At 42.5% G+C, this 24908-nt stretch overlaps 1 protein-coding gene across 1 annotated transcript; it reads left to right on the forward strand.

Annotated features, from left to right (window-relative positions):
- Nucleotides 1-113: 113 nt before the first annotated feature.
- On the forward strand, nucleotides 114-23444 carry vax2 (ventral anterior homeobox 2). Its single transcript, XM_035783756.1, has 3 exons — nucleotides 114-1179; nucleotides 4881-5068; nucleotides 21740-23444. Exons 1-3 carry the CDS (start codon nucleotides 930-932, stop codon nucleotides 22229-22231), a joined length of 930 nt encoding a protein of 309 aa, XP_035639649.1. The 5' UTR covers nucleotides 114-929; the 3' UTR covers nucleotides 22232-23444.
- Nucleotides 23445-24908: the final 1464 nt, after the last annotated feature.

The following is a 24908-nucleotide window of genomic DNA, read 5'->3' on the forward strand; positions in this document are numbered from 1 at the left end:
CTGTCGGTTTACCAATCAAAGACGAGCAAACCGGATATTACGTTGCTGGTGACAACCTCTTTAAAGTGCACCCTGCCACAACCGTATTGTCCATATGACTGTCACACCGTCAAGACAAAGCAAAACTATCGCCACCAAGTTAATGGCTCGGTCAAGCCTCGCTTGGTTCGTTATGCCTCACCGTCCCGTCCGTATGTGACCCTTTCCCCTGTTTGAACGCCCCTCCTCAACATTCTCTACACATACATTATTGCGCTCTCCAAAGGAAGAAGACCCCGAGCAGACCACCAACAACCCAACATCCGTGACCACGCCAAGACAGCTCCACCGAAACCAACAACTCAAACGGTGGTAAATTAACTGATTTCAAGCCCATGCTCAGGGGTGCAAGGTTTATAGGACAAAAAAATGTCATTTCCTGAATGCAGAGAGTGAACTGACTGTGCTGTACAGAGGCTGAGACTGTTCCTCTGCTGGTTACGCGCTCGTCTTTCATTGTATTTATATGTGGGTGAGCAAGTGTAGCACCTCCCAGCTTCTTTGGTCATAGATCTGGTCTCCCCTTGTAGACTATACACTTACTGTACGTACAACATGCATGTTAGATTTAGCGCGGTCCTATAGCTGAGGAGGGACCCTAGGCTTGTCCAAAGGGCCCCCTCATTCTCACCACCATTCACGATCTCTCTCCTGTACTTCGGATCGCAAGATAGTGCTGAAACATGCCGAGACACTTGCAGTGCAGCTCGGTTCCATCCCAGGTCGGCGTGGCGGGTTCTGTTTTTTAACTGGATCTACTCTGGGGCATGGTCTGCCTCACCACAGCTGAAGAGAACTATTGCAAATGACTTAAAGGTGCAACGAGTAGCAATAACTGCCCAATAGCGAGGTGAAGAATACAGAAGATCTATACACCAATATTCAAATCGATGTTCGATCAAGCCACGAATATGGGCGATGAGATCGCCGAGGATCGCAACAACCACCGCCTTGGATCCAACTCTCAGTGCCGTGACCGGATAAACAAATGCCATACCGAACTTGGGGGCAGGTCGCCGGTGCAGAGCACAACCGATACCCCGGGTACATCGGCTTCCACCCCGACCTCCTCCAGTGAAGACGGACATGATAAACTTTTAGGAGTGGACCCAGACTACTGCCGGAGGATTTTAGTTCGAGGTTAGTAACGAAATATGATTTTTTTATTGTTGTGGCGAAAATTGTTATCTATATTGCAAAAAGAGGGCACATATTGTCTTGCATACGTTACTGAACAAAACCAGGTGTTTATAATTCTTAATATTTGAGAATTTCCATTAAATTCATTTAATATATGTAATGAATTTGCAAATATACCACTATTGCAATCACAACTACTAATAGCCTAATTCTACAACAACGACTACTACTAGGTTACTAGGCCATGTTACTACACTGCTACTTCTACTATAATACTTTTACGCTTACAAATAAACAAATAGTTGCAGTGATTTATTGTAAATACAATCAAAGAAGGTATTTCATATGCAGATGAAGATATAATACTATATATGTCCAATATACAAAATGAATATATAGCTAGCCTATATTCTGGCTCCTGATACCTTTTTGAAACAAATTTGCTATACTTAGAAGAAGAAAAAAATTCTAACGAAATTTGAATGAAAATGATGAACATCTGAGATTAAAATGTACAGTAGAGTTTAGAGATGATGATAACATGTAGCTGCTTTGTACTATATGAATCAACAAATTATAAGTAATTATTGGCAAACAAACTACTTTTTAAAAAAACACACAAACCATCATGTGTACTTCTGTGTGGGTTTATTCGTTTTTATCTTTGTTTGAGTTAAGGGATTATTACTCAAAATTAAGCAATATGTTGTCCATGCTCTCTTTGATTAAAATAAATTGAGCCCCACCTTTCTAGCCCTATTGCCATCTTTGGATGGAATTCTCCAAAATGTGTAGACTAACTTAATAGTTATTTTAACTATTCTGTGTATATATATTTATATATTGTGGTTCTTATGATCTACAACTTCTTAAAAAACAATGTGTTGAGAATGAAACAAAACACAATTTACTATTTTCAATTTCCAAATATATAATTGTGTAATTAGTGGCCTACTCTATGCATGAGTCACACAACTGATATCTCCATAGTTTATTTCACCATGTCCAAAAATCTTGGAAGTGTATGCGCCATGATGACAATAATGTTTCAATAGTTTGTAGTAAATTATGACAATAATCATTGTGGGGGGATCCGTCAACAACATTCCTTTCTCATAACAAAACAACACCATGCCTTATTTGTTAAATTACTAATTACCTTCCTAATGCGTATTAAAATATAGTAAAATAGTTCCAGGAGTATGCATTTTCAGAAAATAAAAAGAAGAAACAGTTTGTAAAAGAAAAAACAGTTTGTAAAACATGTGAAATTGTTAAAGGTGTGTGCAAAATGACATAAAATACTTATTGCATGTCAAATAGGCTATAGTAGTTATAGGCTATGTGACTGACTGACTTAGAATAGAAATTAATTTAATGCAACTCAATTAGTTTTGTTCAGAGCGTAATGACGTCTCTTTGCACTGCTCTTTAGTCAGGGCTGTAAAATGCATTACAATGTCAATGTCAACAAACCCTAAAGTAATGCATTTGTTGTTTGTTGTTTAATCCTTAGTGAGATAATATCACAATTATGAATTTGGCTTTCTAAGTAAATAGTCATAATGAGCAGAAAAAAAACATTTTAGTTTTGAAGCGTTTGAACTTGTTGGCCTATTCATAATATTCAAGTTGACCACTTATTTCTAAAATAGCATATCCATGCCCCTTACCCGGATAGATTTCACACCAATGTGAGTGAATATTTGTCATGGATACCGTAACACCATATATCAGTTATAATCACCAAACTATTAGCCCACAAAAACACTGATAAATTAATATTATCTTCTTACAAAAAACAGCTACCCCCCTATTTGTGCACATTTGATTTTCACCAAATGTATAAATTAACCTTTCATTTGAACAACGATAATCACACACATCACCTAGAAAGGTCTACATAATTGAATTCATTGCGCGTGCCCCGGGGCTGAATCTGAACAGAAAGCCCGGTAATTGTAGAAGTGAACGGCCTCGGCGGTAGACCGAGATTGATTAGATGTGGTGAGGGCGAGTTGAGCGTTTTTGGCAGAGTTGCTCGGGACACCAAGCTCGCAATACCCGGTGTCACTATTTTTTTTTTTAAGCTGATGATTGAATGCGCTATAGGTACCGCTTGAGAAGCCGAGGTCAGAGAAAGGTCAGGCGGTCTGTCTATGTGCAAAGTCCCGATGTGCGTGCAAACCGTTTGAAAGGCCCTGCTGCAAAGTTGTACATTTTGATGATTTTAATATTGGGTATTATGAATGAGTAGATGTTTAGTTAGAAATGATAAATATGCACAATGTTGGAACGGGTCTCTATAGCTCGTGCTAATACCATGGATGCTTGCATGGAAGGTAGACAAGCTCTACACAGAGACCGCGCCGTATAGGCCCTATAGATGCTATTTCCTTATGAAATGTGCAATATATTGGCTGTAGGGCCTATGTGGATGAACCGAACCACATAAACCCTACGTATAGCCTACAATCCTTCAAATAGTATACGGTGGTTACGCATGATGCAGTACGCCTATATAATGTTCTATTATTTCAAGAAATTCAGAGTTGTTATATCTTCTATAACTTTAATTAAATGTAAGTTTTGCTGAGGAATTGAAAGATATTTAGACGCCACATGATTCGACAGATCTAGGCTACTGCTCTTTTGACATATTTATTTTATGGTAGGACCCAGCTTGGTTAGTCTATATGTTTTGCACTTAATAGGTTTTTGGTATTGCATAAATAGCATCTTAGGCATATTCCATACTTGTATATAAAAACACATTTCATGATGTTTTTACTGAACAAAACGATTTCACGTTGTCCCATAAATTGCTATATTTAACGTTGTGTACTGATGCGTCAACTAGCCGGTTACACTATATACTCCAGGGTGGATTCTAGGACTCATGGCAAATGCAGAGGTTTAATTTGAAATATAACTCTGAGAACATGCTCTCCAAAAATGTAGGCCTACTTGCGCTGAGACAGACAATTACGTACCGGTAGGCCTATAATTTAATAATGGGATAGGGAAGTATCTTTCAGTTCTCATTGTTCTGGCTATAACTTTTTGAGAATATTCCCCAAACACGGCAAAAAAAAGCAAGCTACTATGGTGAATGTGTGAAACTCAGAGGTAGCCTATTCTCCAATAAAACGTTTTTTTTTTTTAAATGGTATACCTTATGTCCAGTTCATTACATACTGCAGCACACTATATTCTCCAGGGTGGATTCTAGGGTGGATTCTAGGCCAATTACATACTGCAGCACACTATAGGACCATAGCCTACTCTCAGTTGAAAATATGGAAGAACTATTCTAAGGCATTTTACGCGTAATATCTATCTATCTAACGAACTTATATGCCTGTTATCTCTGTAAGGTGCATTGAGTTTTATTTAGGGATGTTGTGATTCTTACAATATATTATCCATCTATCACTTCTTCCCCTTTTATTTATTTTTTTACTACAAACTTGACTAGCCTATATTTCCAAGGAAGACAACTAGATGTCAATGTCCTCATACTAAAAACAATGATCACATCAATATATTATTATTATTATATATATTGCGTAGGAGCACAATGTTTAACTATCTTCCTGGTCGGTACAAAAAAGAATGACATTGGTAGGCTACTACAGTATGTGCAACTATAATACGACTTTGGGACATTTCACACAAGGTGTCTGGCTGTATATCCACAGATGCCAAGGGCACCATCCGGGAGATCGTGTTGCCAAAGGGTCTGGACCTCGACAGGCCAAAACGAACGCGGACATCATTCACCGCCGAGCAGCTCTACCGACTCGAGCTGGAGTTCCAGCGCTGCCAGTACGTAGTCGGCCGCGAGCGCACTGAGCTGGCGAGGCAGCTGAACCTGTCCGAAACACAGGTAAGAAACATACATCATTTGACAGTGTACGCCTATTTCTTCAGAAGTGGTGCGTTATCGATAATATATTGATATCCTATTGTGCCAATAAAGACAACTTGTATAGGTAACCTTGAGTCCCCATTGTAGGCCTATATATTAGATTGAAAGGTATGCTTTTTTAAAGGAAGGCTATCATGATAACTCATCGCTGTGCACAGTCACATTCTATAATGTCTCAGATGTTTTTACAAAACCCAACTTTTGTCACGGAGATGCATCTACTAAGGAGAAAGCACGACGTGTACATCTAACATCATAACCAATGTCTTTTTTAGGAAACTCCAATGGTCATCATGATATAGGCTAGGATTTGCGCAAGGGCTCCATTCTTGGGTTCTATCCATGAGTCCATATTGTCAGTGCTGACTTTTCTTAGCGGGAATTCACAGTAGCTCCATCGCCAGACGTCTCATGTAAATAAGCCAAACAACATAACCACCTCGATGCTTTCCAGTAAGTATTCAATACTAATAATAGCCTAATAATAATAACAGGTATTTTGTGTTATTTAAACTTTTTTTGTTGTAGATACCCGTGGGTTGTAGCCTATAAAACAAACAGTAGTCTAGACAACAGTAACAAGGGACGGATGGATGTAGGCTAGGCTGTTATAGCCAGTGCCCTCCACATGAATGATTGAGCAAGGATGGAGAATAACACACAACATGGTGTGAAAGAATAGGGCCTAATTTGTTATGTCAACTGATGCATTACTTTGCCTCTGATCCAATTATACGAGTTATGTCTATATAACTAAACTAGTTACATGTCAAGTTAACATAATTTCCACAATACATTTAGTAGGCTAAATGTAGGCTAAACGCAATGTGTCGTCCATAAATCCATTCCTGAAAATGAAAGATTGAAAGGGTTCGTGTGAATGAAACCACTTGTTAAATATTGTCGAAAGGACCGTGTCCAATACCAAGTAGCCTCCAGTTAAACTGCATCTCCCTGACCACTGTTAAGAATCACCTTTATTCGCCACGTACATTTATATGTACCAGGACTTTGACCTGGTGAAATGGCGCTAACCACAAAACTGAATTTATACAGGCAGAATATCTAAACGAAGAATTTACACATAAATCCACATATTCTATAGATACAGCAAAAACGGAACAAGTACACATAGGCTAGCTGTAGCCAACATAGCTGATAAAAATTGACATTTGTCCAGCGAATTGATAACCGCTACAGATCAATGGCAATGATGGAGAGGAGACGAGACGAGGAAAGCAAGCTAATACTCTTGGGACGCAAGCAGCCACATTCATGCAATGTTCTTCAGGGCATAGTAGTGGCTGTCAGTGGGAGGGGCCTATTTCGACCACTTTTTAGGGGAAAGACAACGTATGGGGGTATATAGGTTACTGGGTGGCAGCAATACATCGGTTATAGGTCATACAGCTTACCCAGACATTCTTTCAGATTGTTCAAAACTATAATAATCACATATTTCTATAGGCAATATTGTCAGTCATAATTTAGCACAGTAACCGAAAGGTTGCAAGATCGAATACCCGAGCTGAGAAGGTAAAAATCGGTCGTTCTGCCCCTGAACAAGGCAGTTAACCCACTGTTCCTAGGCCGTCATTGAAAATAAGAATTTGATATTTACTGACTTGCCTAGTTAAATAAATAAAGGTCAAAACAAAACAATATTTCATCTGGAGGCTATTAAAAACAATACCCAGAAGGTGTTGGAGCATTTTAGAGCAATTTCTTGAAGCTGTGTCCATTGAAATTGTGAACTTCGTCTGCTAATATATTTTGCTTTGATTGTTTTGATCATTTACAACATTGAATAGTCCCAGGAGAAAATATGCATATAGGCCCTAATCAACGAAAACGAAGAACAACCACATTAGGCGATTAATCATTCTGTCATTTCTAAAAGCTTTCACTTTTTATGTTTCGGTGAAGTTCAATTTCAGAGTTTATATTTTCACTTTGTTCGAGTAGGCCTCGAGGCTCTTAGCTGTATCTTTATGAGTTGCTGGTACTCAAGGCTTTAAAACGAGTCAAACCAGTGATTTGGTTTTCAGGTCCACTTACAGTGCGTTTTAAAGCATTGCCATTTGAGAAGAAATGTACGATTGAGCGTAGTAATAATAGCTTTTATGAATAATTTATAGTACTAACTCAGCTTAACTAAAGGCAACATTATACTTTGATGGTCAGAAACACGATTTTATCCTCAATTTCAGGAGGAGGTGAGAACTGAAATGCACATTTGGGGAAAAAAATATACTCTGAATCCTGAGTGCGTTTTGGCAACCTCATTCGTATTCATCCTCTCCAAATATTTCCAGTCAGAGTCAAGTTCATTTTACAGCACCATGCAATACATTGTATCCACAACATTCTGATTCTGTAGTGTCCAAGCAGCCTCATAGGCCAGTTGGAGGAGAGGATGTTCACCTATTACTATTGTCAACATGTCTATTTTGGCATCCAAACAAACAATATATTCACTTAGCGCCTACCGAGACATTTAAATGCACACTTTCTCGTCGATTTCTTTCGATTAAAAAATATCGGATGAAGTAGATATTACACATGATTGAATTCATCAAATGCTATACTAGGTCCTACTTGATTTGTCAAGAGATAATAGCCTAATATCAAAATGTAATCGAGTAAATGTAATAGGCTCTAAGCCTGAACCTTAGTGTATCCAAAAACGTAATAACATGTAGCCTAATTTAGCCAAGCATGTTTTGTGCTGTAACATATAGCTCAAATTGCTCAATTTAGACATTGGTAGGCCTATTTTATATTCCGTGTTACCAGCACGAAATCTCGGTCACGAAAGGCTTCATTGGGCTTAAAACATGTCGTTTTTATCATGTTTATTAAGTTTATCAAAGGCACACCTCATTGGGGGGTTGACCTGTGATATTGCACTCACTGGGCACGGACGTCAGTTCAACATCTAGTTTGATTTACATTTGGTTGAGTTGCCAACTAACGTGAATTCAATGTGAAATCAACAACTAAATGTCACTTAATTGGATTTACGTTCAAAGTTTAGTGAAAAATATACGAAATTCCCTTATACGAAATGCCTTTATTGATGACTTTTTGCAAATCCAATCAGCATTCCAAATTGAATCGAACATCATCACATTCAATCATTTTTGTTGTTGCTGTGGTTGTTGTTGAAATGACTTGAAAACACGTTTTTTTCCAATGGGGAATGTGATGTCATTCCCGTGAATAGTTTATTGTTCCAACGTTGACGGATTCCTAAGCGCTAGTGTTTCGGGATATAGGCGTTGACAAAGATGTAACTCGAATATGTTTGGTCACTATCAAAATTCCACAGGCAACGAGCTACAGGCTGCATTTACATTTAGCCAAAATGTCATGAAAGATATATGATAATGTCCTTATTTTGCTGTTCGTTCACGTGATAGGCTAAACATCAAACGGTTTGTTTAGGTATAGGTATGACATGAATAAGCCATCCTTATAATATAGCCTCATGTAAGACAACTTATTCAATGAGGTGTCAATGTGCTTTGGGCAACCTAAACAGTTTCGCAGTAAAAACAAAGTTAATATCCAGACCAGTTGTGCGTAAAAGCTTTGAGTTCACCAAGAGACACGAGCTTCATGAAAGCAAACTATTTGAGAGGGGATGAATAACATTTCAAGTAAAATCCTCCCTCACTCAGGAAACACCTCGCCTCTCCCCAGAGCCCAGCAGGTGGCTCCCCCTTCCCGCGTAACGCGGCGGGGAGCCCCGCACTCTTGGCACGCTATGGAGGTTGTCTTGGGATGTCTGCGCGGCTACTAAGTATCGCCTACGCCAGGTGCACCTTCCTAGCAGGCTAAACGCTGCTGGTTCACAGGCACTGTAGGGGAGGAGACCGGTTACTTTAGCAGTTAGAGGAGTTACTTGAGCTTTGGTGAAAGTTTCTCATCATTTTCAAATCAGTATTCTAAAACATGTTTGAAACACGATGAATGAGACCAGCGAAGCATGAAGCATCCACTGACTTCACCAGTTATGTTTCAAAGACCTCTCCATTATGACAATTCATATTATATCAGGGGATACATTGATATCAGGGGATACATTGATAAAGTCATGGTAATGGTTTTTCTATAGCTGCTATGACTGTGACTCCTCTTTTTTGGTTTAGCAGCACTGACTTTACTCAGCTGGCAAAATACTCAAATTACATTTCTGGGTGGTTCTGATTCTGAATCCCAAAATTATGCTTGCTTGGTTTTCGTCAATTGTTTTCTCAGACCCTTGTTTTTACATTTTAAGCTTACAAGTATATTTTGGGTTGACCCTCGGTTAATACCTCCATACAATTTGGAGCCCTTTCATCCCGTCCACTTGCTTTCTCCTCCAATATTTAAACGTGATTCAATTACGTCTATCAATCCACCGAGTAGGCTTTTTCAGTTTGCTTGAAAAACACCATAGTCTAAGAGTGTGCCCAAAACAGCGCCTTACTCCCTATATAAAGGGGCCCTACCCCATAGGGCTCTGTTTTAAAAAGAATGCACTATATTCGAAATAGGGTGCCATTTCAGACACACAGTAGACAGGGTCTAATGATTATCTTTCACATCGAGAAATGTTAATGACTTTCATTATGTTACCTTTTAATTTGAACTTGGCTGTACATAAGCTATACATTCTACAATGTGAGGAATGGAGATGTCTTATGGGTGGGTGGTGGCCCTAGGAGGAATGGAGATGTCTTATTGGTGGGTGGTGGCCCTAGGAGGAATGGAGATGTCTAATGGGTGGGTGGTGGCCCGAGGAGGAATGGAGATGTCTTATTGGTGGGTGGGGGCCCTAGGAGGAATGGAGATGTCTTATTGGTGGGTGGTGGTCCTAGGAGGAATGGAGATGTCTAATGGGTGGGTGGGGGCCCTAGGAGGAATGGAGATGTCTAATGGGTGGGTGGTGGCCCTAGGAGGAATGGAGATGTCTTATTGGTGGGTGGTGGTCCTAGGAGGAATGGAGATGTCTTATTGGTGGGTGGTGGCCCTAGGAGGAATGGAGATGTCTTATTGGTGGGTGGGGGCCCTAGGAGGAATGGAGATGTCTTATTGGTGGGTGGTGGCCCTAGGAGGAATGGAGATGTCTTATTGGTGGGTGGTGGCCCTAGGAGGAATGGAGATGTCTTATTGGTGGGTGGTGGCCCTAGGAGGAATGGAGATGTCTTATTGGTGGGTGGTGGCCCTAGGAGGAATGGAGATGTCTTATTGGTGGGTGGTGGTCCTAGGAGGAATGGAGATGTCTTATTGGTGGGTGGTGGTCCTAGGAGGAATGGAGATGTCTTATTGGTGGGTGGTGGTCCTAGGAGGAATGGAGATGTCTTATTGGTGGGTGGTGGCCCTAGGAGGAATGGAGATGTCTTATTGGTGGGTGGTGGCCCTAGGAGGAATGGAGATGTCTTATTGGTGGGTGGTGGTCCTAGGAGGAATGGAGATGTCTTATTGGTGGGTGGTGGCCCTAGGAGGAATGGAGATGTCTTATTGGTGGGTGGTGGTCCTAGGAGGAATGGAGATGTCTTATTGGTGGGTGGTGGTCCTAGGAGGAATGGAGATGTCTTATTGGTGGGTGGTGGTCCTAGGAGGAATGGAGATGTCTTATTGGTGGGTGGTGGTCCTAGGAGGAATGGAGATGTCTTATTGGTGGGTGGTGGTCCTAGGAGGAATGGAGATGTCTAATGGGTGGGTGGTGGTCCTAGAAGGAATGGAGATGTCTTATTGGTGGGTGGTGGCCCTAGGAGGAATGGAGATGTCTTATTGGTGGGTGGTGGTCCTAGGAGGAATGGAGATGTCTTATTGGTGGGTGGTGGTCCTAGGAGGAATAGAGATGTCTTATTGGTGGGTGGTGGCCCTAGGAGGAATGGAGATGTCTTATTGGTGGGTGGTGGCCCTAGGAGGAATGGAGATGTCTTATTGGTAAGTGGTGGATCTGGTAGGACAACACTTTTAGCACCATTTACTGAAATGACTTTTCCCTCTGACTGAAATGATGGTCTAGACTGAAACAATTATGTTTTACAAAATACTTAAGCGAATGAGGGTTTATCTTTTTACTCTTGTTTAAATGATGACATGATATCGTAATCTGTCACCTGACAGGCTCTCAACCCCTTTGGACATAAAGAAGTTGCGTCGACATAGTTTCCATGTTATTTCAACTTGACTATTATGTTATTTTATTGTTCAAAATTGGTTGGATTTTGGGAAATGAGACAGTTATGCATATAGCTGCCCAGAAACCTCTCTTTACCTACCCAACACTCTTCCCATCCGAACTCAGTTTATCATTACCAGAGACCATTTTACTTACATTGCAATGTATCAATATATTGTTCTCTGCTGCCCATCCGTGGAAAAGCCATGGATTTAATGGTGGAAGGGGGTGTTTAAAACTGGTTTAATCCCGGGCTGGGACAAGTGGTAGAAGGCTAAGTGACAAAATGTATTTAGCGAGCAGCTATGGCCAAACATTTGGGTGTATTTTGATCTTTCAAGGCAGCAAAGCTTGCTAACATGCACAATCAGATGGGCCGTTTGAGCTGCTGGAAAACATCCACAACCAAAGTTTGTTTTAGAGACTTGTGTGTGAAGTACAGTCAGTGCTTGTGTGTGTGTTGTTGATCATGTCTAGAGTGGTATGCAACCTCCAACCCTGTATTCTGCAGAACTGAATGTAAGATAAAGACAGAGATATGAAATGCCGGAAACAAACTGTCGAAACAAGGGCTCATTTATTCTATGCTGTACTGACCCTAGATCTTCACGCTTGAGAGAGAGAGAGATACCGAGAGAGAGATACAGAGGCAGAGGGACTGACAGACAGACAGAGATAGAGAGAGCAGAGTCCCAGAGAGTGGATCTGATCCTAATCTTTCTAAAGCCCTGTGAGGAGATAGGATCGAGGACATATTAAAAAAGATGCATAACACCTCTGTTTTGAAACATCAGCTTGTCCGAATCCTATACACACAGACATCCCTACTAATACCTTCTCTGCTGACAAACATCCCTCTGTCACTTCTCCTTCTGGGGAGCTCAGCTCTTTAGACCCGACCCACAGTAACCGTCTTAGTGCACCACGGGTACACGAGTGGCCATATGTGTGCAGGGGCCAGGAGTTTTCCCTAGCCACGTTGAATAACCGGACCAGGGATAACGCCAGGGCCTATGTAAAGTTTCCATATATACTGTAGTACAGTGTCTCTTTTTTTTTTTTTTTGAAACAGCAGCAGTTGGGCTTCTAGAGCAGGTTTTGGGGTCAGTTGGAGTTGAAAGCAGTCAAACCAGGAAGCAAACTGAAATTCCAATTCAATAATTTAAAGAAGGGTATATAGTTTTAATGACCTCATTTTGGGATTTTCACATGTGTAATTGTATTTATTACGGATTCTTCCTGGGGTCCAGCAAAAAAAAAAGCTGTAATACATTAACAAAAATTATTTAAAAATCAATATCATCATAACAGATTTCACAACACATTAAGTGTGTCCCATCAGGCCTCTTCTCTACTACCATATATTTATAACACTAAATCTATGTGTACATGTGTGTATAGTGCGTTTCTTATCGCGTGTTTGTATGCATGTGTCTTTGCTTTTTGTTGCTTCACAGCCCCCGCTGTATTTTTATCTGTTTTTGAAATCTAATTTTAATGCGTTACTTAATGTGGAATAGAGTTTCATGTAGTCATGACTCTTTGTAGTACCGTGCACCTCCCATAGTCTGTTCTGGACTTGTGAAGAGACCTTTGGCATGTCTTGTGGGGTATGCATGGGTGTCAGAGCTGTGTGCCAGTAGTTCAAACATACAGCTCGGTGCATTCAACATGTCAATACCTCTCACAAATACAAGTAGTGATTGAAGTCAATCTCTCCTCCACTTTGAGCCAGGAGAGATTGACTTGCTTATTATTAAGGTTAGCTCTCTGTGTACATCCGAGGGCCAGCCGTGCTGCCCTGTTCTGAGCCAATTGCAATTTTCCTAAGTCTCTTTTCGTGGCACCTGATAACAGGATTGAACAGTAGTCCAGGTGCAACAAAACTAGGGCCTGTAGGACTTGTTTTGTTGAAAAAGCAGAGCAGCACTTTTTTTACGGACAGGCTTCTCCCCATCTAAGATACCATTGTATCAATATTTTTAGAACATGACAGTTTACAATCCAGGGTTACACCAAACAGTTTAGTATCCTCAACTTGCTCAATGTCCACATTATTTATTACAATATTTAATTGAGGTTTAGGGTTTAGTGAATGATTTGTCCCAAGTACAATGCTTATAGTTTTTGAAATATTTTGGGGAACGCATGGCTCTTGACTTTCACCTCTCCCGAGTTCAAACAAGAGTTGCCGCAATGGGACAAGACTGCCAATTAGATATCATGAAATTGGGGAGAAAAAAGGGTTAAAAAACGAAAAATACAAAAAAACCTGAGATTCTTCACATATACTAGTCTGTGCTGTTGTCACTCATTTATTGCTTTGCTGTCAGGACTTTCATTGGTTGCCTTGTGCTATCACCAAGGATGCAAAAAGCAGGGGTCTGAGTGTGTGTCTGTCTCTCTCTCCTTTCTCTCTCGGACTCTGTCTCTCTGTGTGTGTATGTATGTATGTACATAGTATGTGGACACCTGCTCGTCGAACATCTCATTCCAAAATCATGGGCATTAATATGGATTTTGCCACTCTTTTGGGAAGGCTTTCCACTAGATGTTGGAACATTGCTGCTGCGACTTGCTTCCATTCAGGCACAAGACCAAAAGTGAGGTTGGGCACGGATGTTGGGCGATTAGGCCTGGCTCGCAGTGTGCATTCCAATTAATCCCAAAGGTGTTCAATGGGGTTGAGGTCAGGGCTCTGTGCAGATCAGTCAAGTTCTTCTACATCAATCTTGACAAACCATTTCTGTATGGACCCCACTTTGTCCACATGGGTATTGTCATCCTGAAACAGGGAAAGGCCTTACCCAAACTGTTGACACTAAATTGGAAGCATATCATCGTCTAAAAGGTTATTGTATGCTGTAGCGTTAAGATTTCCCTTAAGGAACTAAAGGGCCTAGTCCGAACCATGAAAAACAGTCCCAGATAATTATTCCTCCTCCACCAAACTTTACAGTTGGCACTTTGCATTGGGACAGGTAGTGTCCTCCTGGCATCTGCCAAACCCAGATTTGTCCGTCGGACGACCAGATGGTGAAACATGATTCATCACTCCAGTGAACGCTTTTCCACTGCTCCAAAGTTCAATGATGGCGAGCTTTACATCAATCCAGCATTGCGCATGGTGATCTTAGGCTTGTATGCGGCTGCTCGGCCATGGAAACCCATTTCATGAAGCTCTCGACAAACAGCAATTTTGCTGACATTGCTTCCAGAGACAGTTTGGAGCTTGGTAGTGAGTGTTGCAACTGAGGACAGATGATTTTTACGTGATATGCGCTTCAGCACTCAGTGGTCCCGTTCTCTGAGCTTGTGTTGTCTACCACTTCGTGGCTCAGCCGTTGTTGCTCCTAGACGTTTCCACTTCACAACAGCCAATGATGGTGCCATGTTGAAAGTCACTGAGCTCTTCAGTACGGGGCCATTCTACTGTCAATGTTTGTCTAGGGTGATTGAATGGCGGTGTGCCCTATTTTATACACCTGATAGCAACGGCGGTGGCTGAAATAGACAAATCCACTCATTTGAAGGGACGTCCACATACTTTTGGCCATGTAGTGTATGTGTGTGTGTGTATCTGAATGTCTTTCGCTGTGCATTGTTCTCAGTAACTCCCAGACATTGTCTGGCTAGTCGTCTGGAGCACGGAGGGCACAGGGCATTACGTAGTCCTACAGATGTAGGAGAATGAGAGAGGGGACGAGACAGAGGCAGGGATTGTATAAAAGCTGAAAGAGTAGGACACATTTTTAGGAAGGAAGGGAGACAGACAGACGTGGGCCTAAACCAGTTACAAATGTTGTTGCATTGTCTATTCATTGCCGGGCTATTCATTATTTTAAAAGTGTGATCAAGAGTTTAAGGAATTTTATGTACAGTGATTGATGTCCTACTCTGGCCTTGTACAGTCTCAGGTTGTAAAACTAACGTTCAACACATTTGACACAACGTTGTGATACAACTGATATTTTTTTGCGATACATCAGAGATATTATCTGCACAAAAACGTTTACACAGCCATTGTTTGGTGTCTCCAAAACGCTTTCGTAATGTATATTCTTTTGGTGCAATCTTTGAAGGATGTGTGTGTGTGCATGCGTGCAAGTCCTTCATTTCATTCACCGGGAAATAGCATAACACAATTATCTCATTGGATTAGGAAGAACAACAAGCCGAATTGGTTTATCTAAACCTCGACATCATAGGACCTTAGGACGAAGGGCTTGGCCCACCCCCGGGCTGGGGCGGTGGGCGGGATGGGGAGGGGGACCGAGTGCGGAGCAGAGGGCCTAATAATAGTCCCAAGTGCTTTTGCGCTAAGGAGGATTAGTGAGCTACATCTACCAGTGAGTGGCTAAGATGGGGTCGACCCTTGGCTGAACCTGCCTGGACATGTGTTTCAGTAATGCAAAGGAGGGATTGAGGGAGGGAGGGATGAGGGCAAAGGAGCAAGGGCACGAGGGCGAGAGGATGAGCAGGTGAAAAAAGGTGAAAAAGATGGCGATGTAGAAGATGTAGAAGATGTAGGAGATGTAGGAGATATAGGGGGTAAGAGTTACAAATTGAAACTGGGGCCATGTTTGGATGAGGTCCCAGGTGTTAGAACAGAACGTGGGATTGGAGATGGAGAGAGAGGGGCTGTGAAGGAAAAGGAACATTTGTCATATTCACCCATGTACAATATTACCGTACCGTCCATAGAGAACATTTTGTAATTGCTACCATACAGTATTCTTATAGGAAATAAAGTCATTGTTACCATAGAGTTTCCCTATAGAAAAGGGCCATACGGTCATACAGTTTTGCTATAGAAAACAAAGTCATTGTACACCTAGACCGAGGCCAGGCGGTCTGATGTTCATCACATGTGTAGGATCAGCGGGGTCACGGGGGAACATTGAGCCTCTTCCAGGGTCACAGAAAGTGTTCGAAATATTGTCAGCAGGTGTCCGTCCTGCTTAATGGAGCCAGGCTTTTCCACCCCACAGACTCTCTTTTAAGAGATTAACTAGCTTCTCACTAGTACACCCAATTATTGGGTCACAACTACAGCCTTTAGTAGCTTTATAGGACATTGATAAAGCCTTCATAAGAACTACATGGAGGCTTAGAAACAAAGTCATCCTAGACAAAGGGTGATAAAAGTGTTACCACATTTTGGCCAGCCTAATCCTTTATATATGTATTTTTATAGCATTCCATTTTCTAATGAATCATTCTGATGTGTAGGTTTGATGTCTTCATTAGACACGATCAGAACGATTCATGACACCGGTTATCTGTCTGCATGTATAGCCGGTGTTGCGTTGCTGATGTGACTGTAAATAGTGTGACATCCATCTCTTGAGCTGCTTCAGTTCGGTGGACTCACATATGGACTCCCAGTTGACCTTTGCCCTGGGTTAGTTAGCCCTAGCAGGTGGCTCAAACTAACACCACTCCATCCCTGCTTGTTTTTTGCTCGCGTTGTTGTGGTTTGGCAGTGTTTAGTACTAGTGGATTTAGGACTATCCAGCTCTGTCCTGCACACTCTGTCTTGCCCTACCTGCTCTACTCTAACCCTTGTGTTGTGAGATGGAGTGTGTAGTAGTGGACACAGGCCTACTACCCTGTAGCAGTCCAGCTATCCAGAATGTTCTGCTTTTACTCTATCCTCTCCTCTCCTACCTCTGTTCTAACCACCCCTGCCCAGCCTTGCTCTGCCCTGGCTGTGCCCCGGCTGTGCCCTAGCAGAGCAGAGAGCAGAGGGGAGCGGGAGAGCTGCAGGGCAAATCCAGGTCATTGCCAGGCCAGCTCTCCCCCTCTCTCTCTCTGTAATCTCTGCCCTAGCTCTGAACCCTGGATCTCATTAGGATGGATTTATTTCCAATAGTGTATTTGTACGAGAGGGTAGAGATTTGTTTTCTTTCTCTTTTCATAATTCCCCCCCCCACCCCCTCCCTCCCGTAGTAGTCCCCTGTAAACCCCAGGGTTTTTCCTCAACCGGACGACTGTGATATGAATGGCCCGGCTCCCTCCAGCCTCCCCGCATCTCAGTCCCTGGCTAAGCCACGCCCCACCGAGGAGGCGGAGAGCGGTGATTGTGGGTTTTCACCCAATGGGGAGGCATTAGGGACACAAGACTCCATCTGAGGTTTTGGTTTGAGAAACCCTGCTGTGGGAAGTGGTAGTTTTTAGCTTAGGCAGATGCACTATATACATAAAGAGGGTTAAGTCAAGACAGAGACTATGTGGATTGAGGCCCAGGTCTTTACTCTAAGATGTGGCATCAGTGTCCTTCTCAGCGGGGGAAGATTCCTTCCCAATCTCGTTATACTCATACTAATGGAACCTCTGCGACGACAGTGACCTGAAGTCCTGAGACTTAACTAACCACCAGGACCACAGGTGTAAACAACAGTTTTATCCAGGGTTGTGGTCAATTCCATTTCAGGTCCATTTAGAAATGTAACTGAATTCCAATTCCACACTTTCCTGATTTGAAAGGCATTGAAGAGAATTGGAATTTCAGTTTACTTCCTGAATTGAAATGGAATGAACCCCAACCCCGTAAACAACAGTTCTATCATATAGCTTTCATCTGTCCAGTCAGACTCTTTAACCGAGTTAATGTTTTTCTTGATTCTACCTCCGTTGTCCTCCTCCTAGAGTGTCTGAATACTTTCCCCTCTCTCTTCAAGGTTACCAGAGATTATGTCTGTGAGTAAATGTTAAAGAGAGAGTTGTGGTGGGGACTGGGGAGGTTTCTGTCCTGTGGTTGCCATCGGTTGCATGTTTTATATACATATGACCTCTCTGTGACTGCTGTGTGTGATGTGAATGCAGCAGCTCAGCTCTTGGTCGTATTGTGTTGTGTGTGTGTGTCCTGTACTTGCCATGCTGCTGCTAATCATTTCGGTTCCCTAGGTCCTATTCATCATTGATGCTTTCCAAATGGAACCCTATTCTCTAGTGCACTATATAAGGAGTAGGTTGCCATTGGAACGCAACCCACGATAGCCCCTCCTCCGTGTGTAGGCTAGGCTATACGGCGTGTGCACTGACTTGAGAGATGGCATGTTCAAAGCCACATCCTTACATTATTCTGCCTGACTGTCAAATCAGCAAATTGTTGTGAAACGTTAATAATATTACATGAACACTTTATGGTGTCTAGCTGCAAAATGGAAGCCGCTTGGTGCTCAGTCTGCTGTACCAATGGCCATATCCCCTTTTTAGCTGGATTAGATAGCAGGGTTGTCAAAATAAACAGGCGATGCGTTGATGGTCGCAGAGCATGTGAATACTATGCAGGGGTGTCATGTACCCCAAAAATCTGAGGGGGGCAGAACGTATGAGGATGGCTGTGGGGTCGGAGAATTTAGCATTTTTCAAATACCTGAAACAGTTTTTTTCCCTGCAATCTAGAGCCATAATCATTAAGCTTAATTCTAAAAATAATAATAAAGATGTATACACTACCGTTCAAAAGTTTGAGGTCACTTACAAATGTTCTTGTTTTTGAATGAAAAGCAATTTTCTGTCCATTAATATAACACCAAATTGATCAGAAATACAGTGTAGACATTGTTAATGTTGTAAATGACTATTGTAGCTGGAAACTGCAGATTTTTTATGGAATATCTACATAGGCGTACAGAGGCCCATTGTCAGCAACCATCACTCCTGTGTTCCAATGGCATGTTGTGTTAGCTAATCCAAGTTTATAATTTTGAAAGCCTAATTGATCATTTGAAAACTGTTCTGATTAAAGAAGCAATAAAACTGGCCTTCTTTAGAGTAGTTGAGTATCTGGAGCATCAGCATGTGGGCTCGAATACAGGCTCAAAACCTTTCTTCTGAAACCCGTCAGTCTATTCTTGTTCTGAGGAATGAAGGCTATTCCATGTGAGAAATTGTAAAGAAATTGAAGATCTCCTACAACACTGTGTACTACTCCCTTCACAGAACAGCGCAAACTGGCTCTAACCAGAATAGAAAGAGGAGTGGGAGGCCCCGGTGCACAACTGAGCAAGAGGACAAGTACATTAGTGTCTAGTTTGAGAAACAGATGCCTCAAGTCCTCAACTGGCAGCTTCATTAAATAGTACCCACAAAACACCAGTCAAGAGGCGACTCCAGGATCCTGGCCGTCTAGGCAGAGTTGCAAAGAAAAAGCCATATCTCAGTCTGGCCAATAAAAAGAAAAGATTAAGATGGGCAAAAGAACAGAAACTGGACAGAGGAACTGCCTGGAAGGCCAGCATCCCGGAGTCGCCTCTTCACTGTTGGCGCCTAGACTGGTGAGAGAGAGAGAGAATTAGAGGGAGCATACTTAAATTTACACAGGACGCCAGATAAGACAGGAGAATTACACCAGATATAACAGACTGTCCCCAGCACATAGACTATTATAGTATAGATACTGGAGGCTGAGGGGGGAGGATCAGGAGACACTGTGGGGGATGTCAACATACCAACTTACTACCCTGAGACAAGGCTGAGTATAGCCCACGAAGATCTCCTCCATGGCACGAGTTGCATGTTCAATAATAATTGTTAACATGATTAAAAAAATTTAAAAAATCCTACATGTAATTATCTGTAAAATCCCTCAATAGAGTTGTGAATTTCAAGCACAGATTCAACCACAAACACCAGGGAGGTTTTTCAATGCCTCGCAACGATTTGCACCGATTGGTAGATGTGTAAATATAAAAACATAGACACTCAATATCCCTTTGAGCACGGTGAAGTTATTCATTAGGATTTGGATGGTGAATCAATATACCCAGTCACTATAAAGATTACAGGCCTCCTTCCTAACTCAGTTGCTGGAGAAGAAGGAAATGATGGTGATTTTAAAACAGCTAGAGTTTAATGGTTTTGATCATGAGAAAACTGAGGATGGATCAGCAACATTGTAATTACTCCACAATATTAACCCAAATGACAGTGAAGGGAATACAAATATTCCAATACATGCCTCCTGTTTGCGTGATCTTTTAATCCTGAATACAAAGCGTTAAGTTTGGGGCAAATTCTTATACAACAAATCACAGGTTCATGACAGGTCACCCATTGAATGGTGTCATGAGCAATACAATTCACCAGGCAAAACTTGATCAAAAATATGAATAACAGCTGCCTGGCGGCGCCACAATCGCGGTGATATAATTTGCTGTGATATGGTCTCTGCAAAAGTCAGGGCATTCATACTTCTTGCGCTTCGCCGAGCTGTTGTGAAGGAAGTTGTCAAGGAGGTGAGTTTGTGTTTATACAGGACCTCCCGCCCTCACCTACCATGCAAATGCGGAGCTAGACGGAGCCCTCCGCATTGTTACAACATTTGAGAGGCGGACGGCGACGTGGCATAGAGCATCAGGCCTGCGTCACACCATCCATAAAGCGCCTCCGACCACATTTTCGGATTAAACATAAATTGGCTCAAAGAATTGGCTCCGACCAGAGCGCTGCAGCTCAGACCTTCGCTGCTTGGACCGACAGCCTGCGTCTTGTGTTCCTGCTCCAGGTTATAAAGGAGGCAGAGGGCGAAAACTGCAACGAAAGAGAGAGCATAGTTAGGGGATGCTCCAATCACAGGAGGAGGGTGACTCAAAAGTTTGTACAATTAAGCATAGACCACCTCCAAGTCACAGCACAATCAGAAATCTATTAAGGCCAATCATTTGTGAGGGCATGCAAAGATCAGATTCACTAACTCTAACTTTCACTGGCTGACAAGGTCCCCATTCCATTCCAATCGCACACGGACTCCTCCCCCCAGTCTCTATCAGGCACCTTAGTGAGAGAGATGAGGGTAAAACCATCCAATCGTGGTCAAACCCAGTCAGGAAAACAACAGTGTTGATCCAATGAGGTGTACTTGGGATTGCCTTTGTATGTATGATGCTTGTGTCTGTGGGTGTATGGATGGCGAGGCACTTTTGTATTGTGTGTCACCAACGTGTGCATACTGTGGGCATATCATGTGCTTTACCTTAGCCTCCACTGAAAGCCTTTTAGTAATGTCCTTGGTAACTCTCTCAATTTGGAGCTGCCTTTTTGACAAAGACTCCCTTGAAAATGTGATCTTTTTACAACTTCTGGATTAAAGTTTCATGAACAGAATTAACTGAAATCCAGTGATGGCTAAGATGATCGGTGAGAAAGAGTCTGGGGCGGCCTAGCAGTTAAGAGCTTTGAGCCAGTAACCAAAAGGTCGCTGATTTGAATCCCTCAGCCAACTAGGTACAAAATGTGTCAATGTTCCCTTGAGCAAGGCCCTTAACCCCAACTGCTCTGGATAAGTGAAAAAATATAAATGTGTTTGTGTGGTTTTAACGGGACAAAAGTAAGAGTTATTATTTACCCTGTTGTCAGCTGTTTTAGTGAACCAAACCATTTCATTAATAAAACCATGTTTTAACCCTTTAGCATTTCTCTCCCTTCTTCTGTCTTTCCAGGTCAAAGTGTGGTTTCAGAACCGTCGTACCAAGCAGAAGAAAGACACAACCAAAGACTCTGACAAGCGCTCCTCCTCCACCTCCGAGTCGCTGGCCACCTGTAACATCCTGCGCCTCCTTGAGCAGGGGCGCCTCCTCTCCGCCCAGCCCCCCAACCCCCTACTGGGCACCCACCACCCAGGAAACGGCTCTCTTTTAGGCAGCCCCGGAGGCTCCTCCTCGCCGGGTAGCAGCACACCACCGAGAAATGGCGTTCATGGGATGGGCGGGACTTTCGGGCTGTCGTTGCCCTCCCTGGGTGGGACTCCGCCCTCGTCGCGTCTGGGCATGCCGCCGTCGCACTCACTGTGCTTCTCCATGCCACTGCTAGGGGGTGCTCATCATGAACTGGCATCCGGGTATGGGTGCGGATCCTCTGCGTTCGAACCCTACATGCGGCTGGACAGGATCTCCAAGGATGGCGATCTGACTGGGAAGAAGACAGTTTCCTAAGGGGCGGCTACTTGGGGTTTTGGGATGGGGTTAGGATGACTCCCCCCTCTCTCCCTCCATCCGGTCTACCACCACCTATCCACACACCAACATTGTTGTCCGTCGTTGGTTGGATCACCAACATCATTGTCCAAGATTGACTGACAAGGATGGACAGACAGACAGCTGGGTGGAGGTGCACCTCAGAAGGAGCAGGGCTATCCTTGCGCAGCCGTGTTGTCATTGGTTGCACCCTGTACCCACCTGTTCTCCAGCTACTTGCTACTAAATATTGTCTATAGATTACATTACAAGGAGTGCAACCAGTTACCCCTTCAATACATTACATACTTCCCAGCAAAATCATCATGTGTGGCAGCTTTCTGCCAGAACGTTCTAAGTCAAATAATCATACACTTTAGCAGTTTCTAATATTAGTTCGTATTGTATAGTGTCCAACACTGATTCCTGTAAATTCTTTATTTGGTTGGTTCTGTGTGTGTTTTAAAATGTGGACAAATGGTGTGTAAACTAAATCTAGTCTTAGGTCAAGTCCATGCTAAGAAATATAAAAAGAAAAGGTACTGGGGATATGTCCTCTCCAAAGTAATGGGTTAGCGATAGCGCTGTTAGCTTCATCTCTGCTCTGCGCTACACCCTCACGTTGTTTTGTCGTACAATTAACTGGAGTAAATTCGAGGTCAACCTGATGACCCCCGTTCAGATAATCTCAGAATGTTTTGGAACACAAAAGGGTTTATCATGATGGGGGGGTGGGGGATTTGTATTTGTTTTTAGTGTACATAAAATGCAACCCATCTATCCGGTACGTATACTACCGCATCACCTGGTATTCACCACTCATTCTCTTGTGGTTGAATGTTGATCACCTAGGTTTGGTGCACAGACACACAGACACAGACAGACAGACAATTCCTACCTAACCGGTCCATATCAATACTTCTCCTTATCTCATGGAACTCTCTCTGTGTGTGATGTTCTGATAGGTCAACACACACAGGATGCAGTACGCGTCAATGCTTTTTAACGGTTTTTAATGTAAATGTTTTCTCAGATTGGTACTTTCAAAGCCAGTTGCTTCTTTTTCCCTTCTCTTGTTGTTATTATTTAACAGGTATTTGGCTATTCCCTCCCAGACACTCTCCCGTGCACAAGACTCATCCATTGTTTGGTTTCCATTAATTTAACTTTGATATAAAGCACTTTATGTTCCTAGATGCTTTTCTCCATTTTTCTCCCTTTTTTTTCTGGTTGAAAGTTTGTTCTCATGAAAGTTATTTAAGATCTTGAGATATCAGATATTCACAGGTTGTATCACAAATGGCACCCTTTTCCCCATATAGTGCACTACTAATCCTCCCTACAGTCACTCTCCCATAGGTACAGTTTTAAATGCAATGGATTTGGACTACCCACTACCCATTGACGTGGCACGTAGCCTATTGCTTGGAGTGTTGGGCCAGTAACTCAAAGGTTGGTAGATCAAATCCCCAAGCTAAAAATCTGTCGTTCTGCCCCTGAACAAGGCAGTTAACCCACTGTTCCTAGGCTGTCATTGTAAATAAGAATTTGTTCTTAGCCGACTTGTCTGGTCAAATTAAAAAGGCCGCTTAAGAGTTAGTTACAGGTTCTGGATTCAGTTGTTGAACATACACAAGCAGGAGGACACATGTTTTGATTTGGCCCAAAGAGACCTGAAGCTCTGAGCCGTATTGACTGTGACCAGACAACTTTCTTCCCTATGCTCTGGCCATTCATATTTGAACTCTCGAAGTCATGTCTGCTTGCTTTTAAGGTCAGTTGACTCTCTTCATGGAGTCACAATAGGCCACATAGATAGAGCCATCTCTTCTTCTCGTGAGGTCCCTGGTTGCTACATGATGACATCAATAAAAAATGGCCAACCTCATATTCACAAATAAACGCTGAGGTAGGCTACAGTGTTTGGTTGTAATTTTCCCACGTTAAGCCTAACGTTTATTAGGGATACACTGATATTACGTTTTTGGCCGATACCAATGTCAAATATTTTCTTTGCCAAAAAACCCGATAAGATAACCGATATTTAATATTTTAGAAGCATTCTTGTACAGTTAAATAGTTGAAACACACACACACACACACACACACACACACACACACACACACACACACACACACACACACACACACACACACTAACCAAAAAGTTATTTTGTTGGCATTTACGTATGTCCCCATTAACAGTAAAACATAATCAAAACCTATTTCTTTCACTTACCTGCTGTGCTGTTTCGTTGTTAATTTGTTCAGTCGTTTCATGCTCAACCAGGATTATCATACATGTCAAGCATTGAAGTTTCAGCTCAGTCTGTCCGTCTGTGGCCTCTCTTCCTCGGTGGGCACTGTCACTGTGTCCGTTTCCATCTTGTCCAGCTGTGTATGTAACATTTCACGTAAACCCTGTTTCTTGTCTGCATCGAAGTAGCGGTCCTTGTACCTAGCATCGAGCATGGTGGCGACACAGTAAAGAGCCTCAGAGAATGCCACCTAATCGCTTGCTCACAGCCTCTAGTCGAGTACTTTTTCAAGTTTTAACCCCACGGTCTGTCTGCAGTTTTGTTGAGCAGTAGTTTCAATGCCACGACATCACATCTGCTGCAGACGTAGTTGATGAGCTTATTTCTCGAGTCAGTTG

Source organism: Oncorhynchus keta, chromosome 13 (genome assembly GCF_023373465.1).
Source record: "Oncorhynchus keta strain PuntledgeMale-10-30-2019 chromosome 13, Oket_V2, whole genome shotgun sequence".
NCBI lineage: Eukaryota > Metazoa > Chordata > Actinopteri > Salmoniformes > Salmonidae > Oncorhynchus > Oncorhynchus keta.

What these genes read in the sequence shown, in the direction of transcription:
- vax2 (XM_035783756.1), top strand. Translation starts at nt 930, where the DNA reads ATGTTCGATCAAGCCACGAATATGGGCGATGAGATCGCCGAGGATCGC. An exon ending in CCGGAGGATTTTAGTTCGAG is followed by an intron (nt 1,180 to 4,880) that starts GTTAGTAACGAA and finishes GTATATCCACAG; the next exon opens with ATGCCAAGGGCACCATCCGG. An exon ending in TGAACCTGTCCGAAACACAG is followed by an intron (nt 5,069 to 21,739) that starts GTAAGAAACATA and finishes CTGTCTTTCCAG; the next exon opens with GTCAAAGTGTGGTTTCAGAA.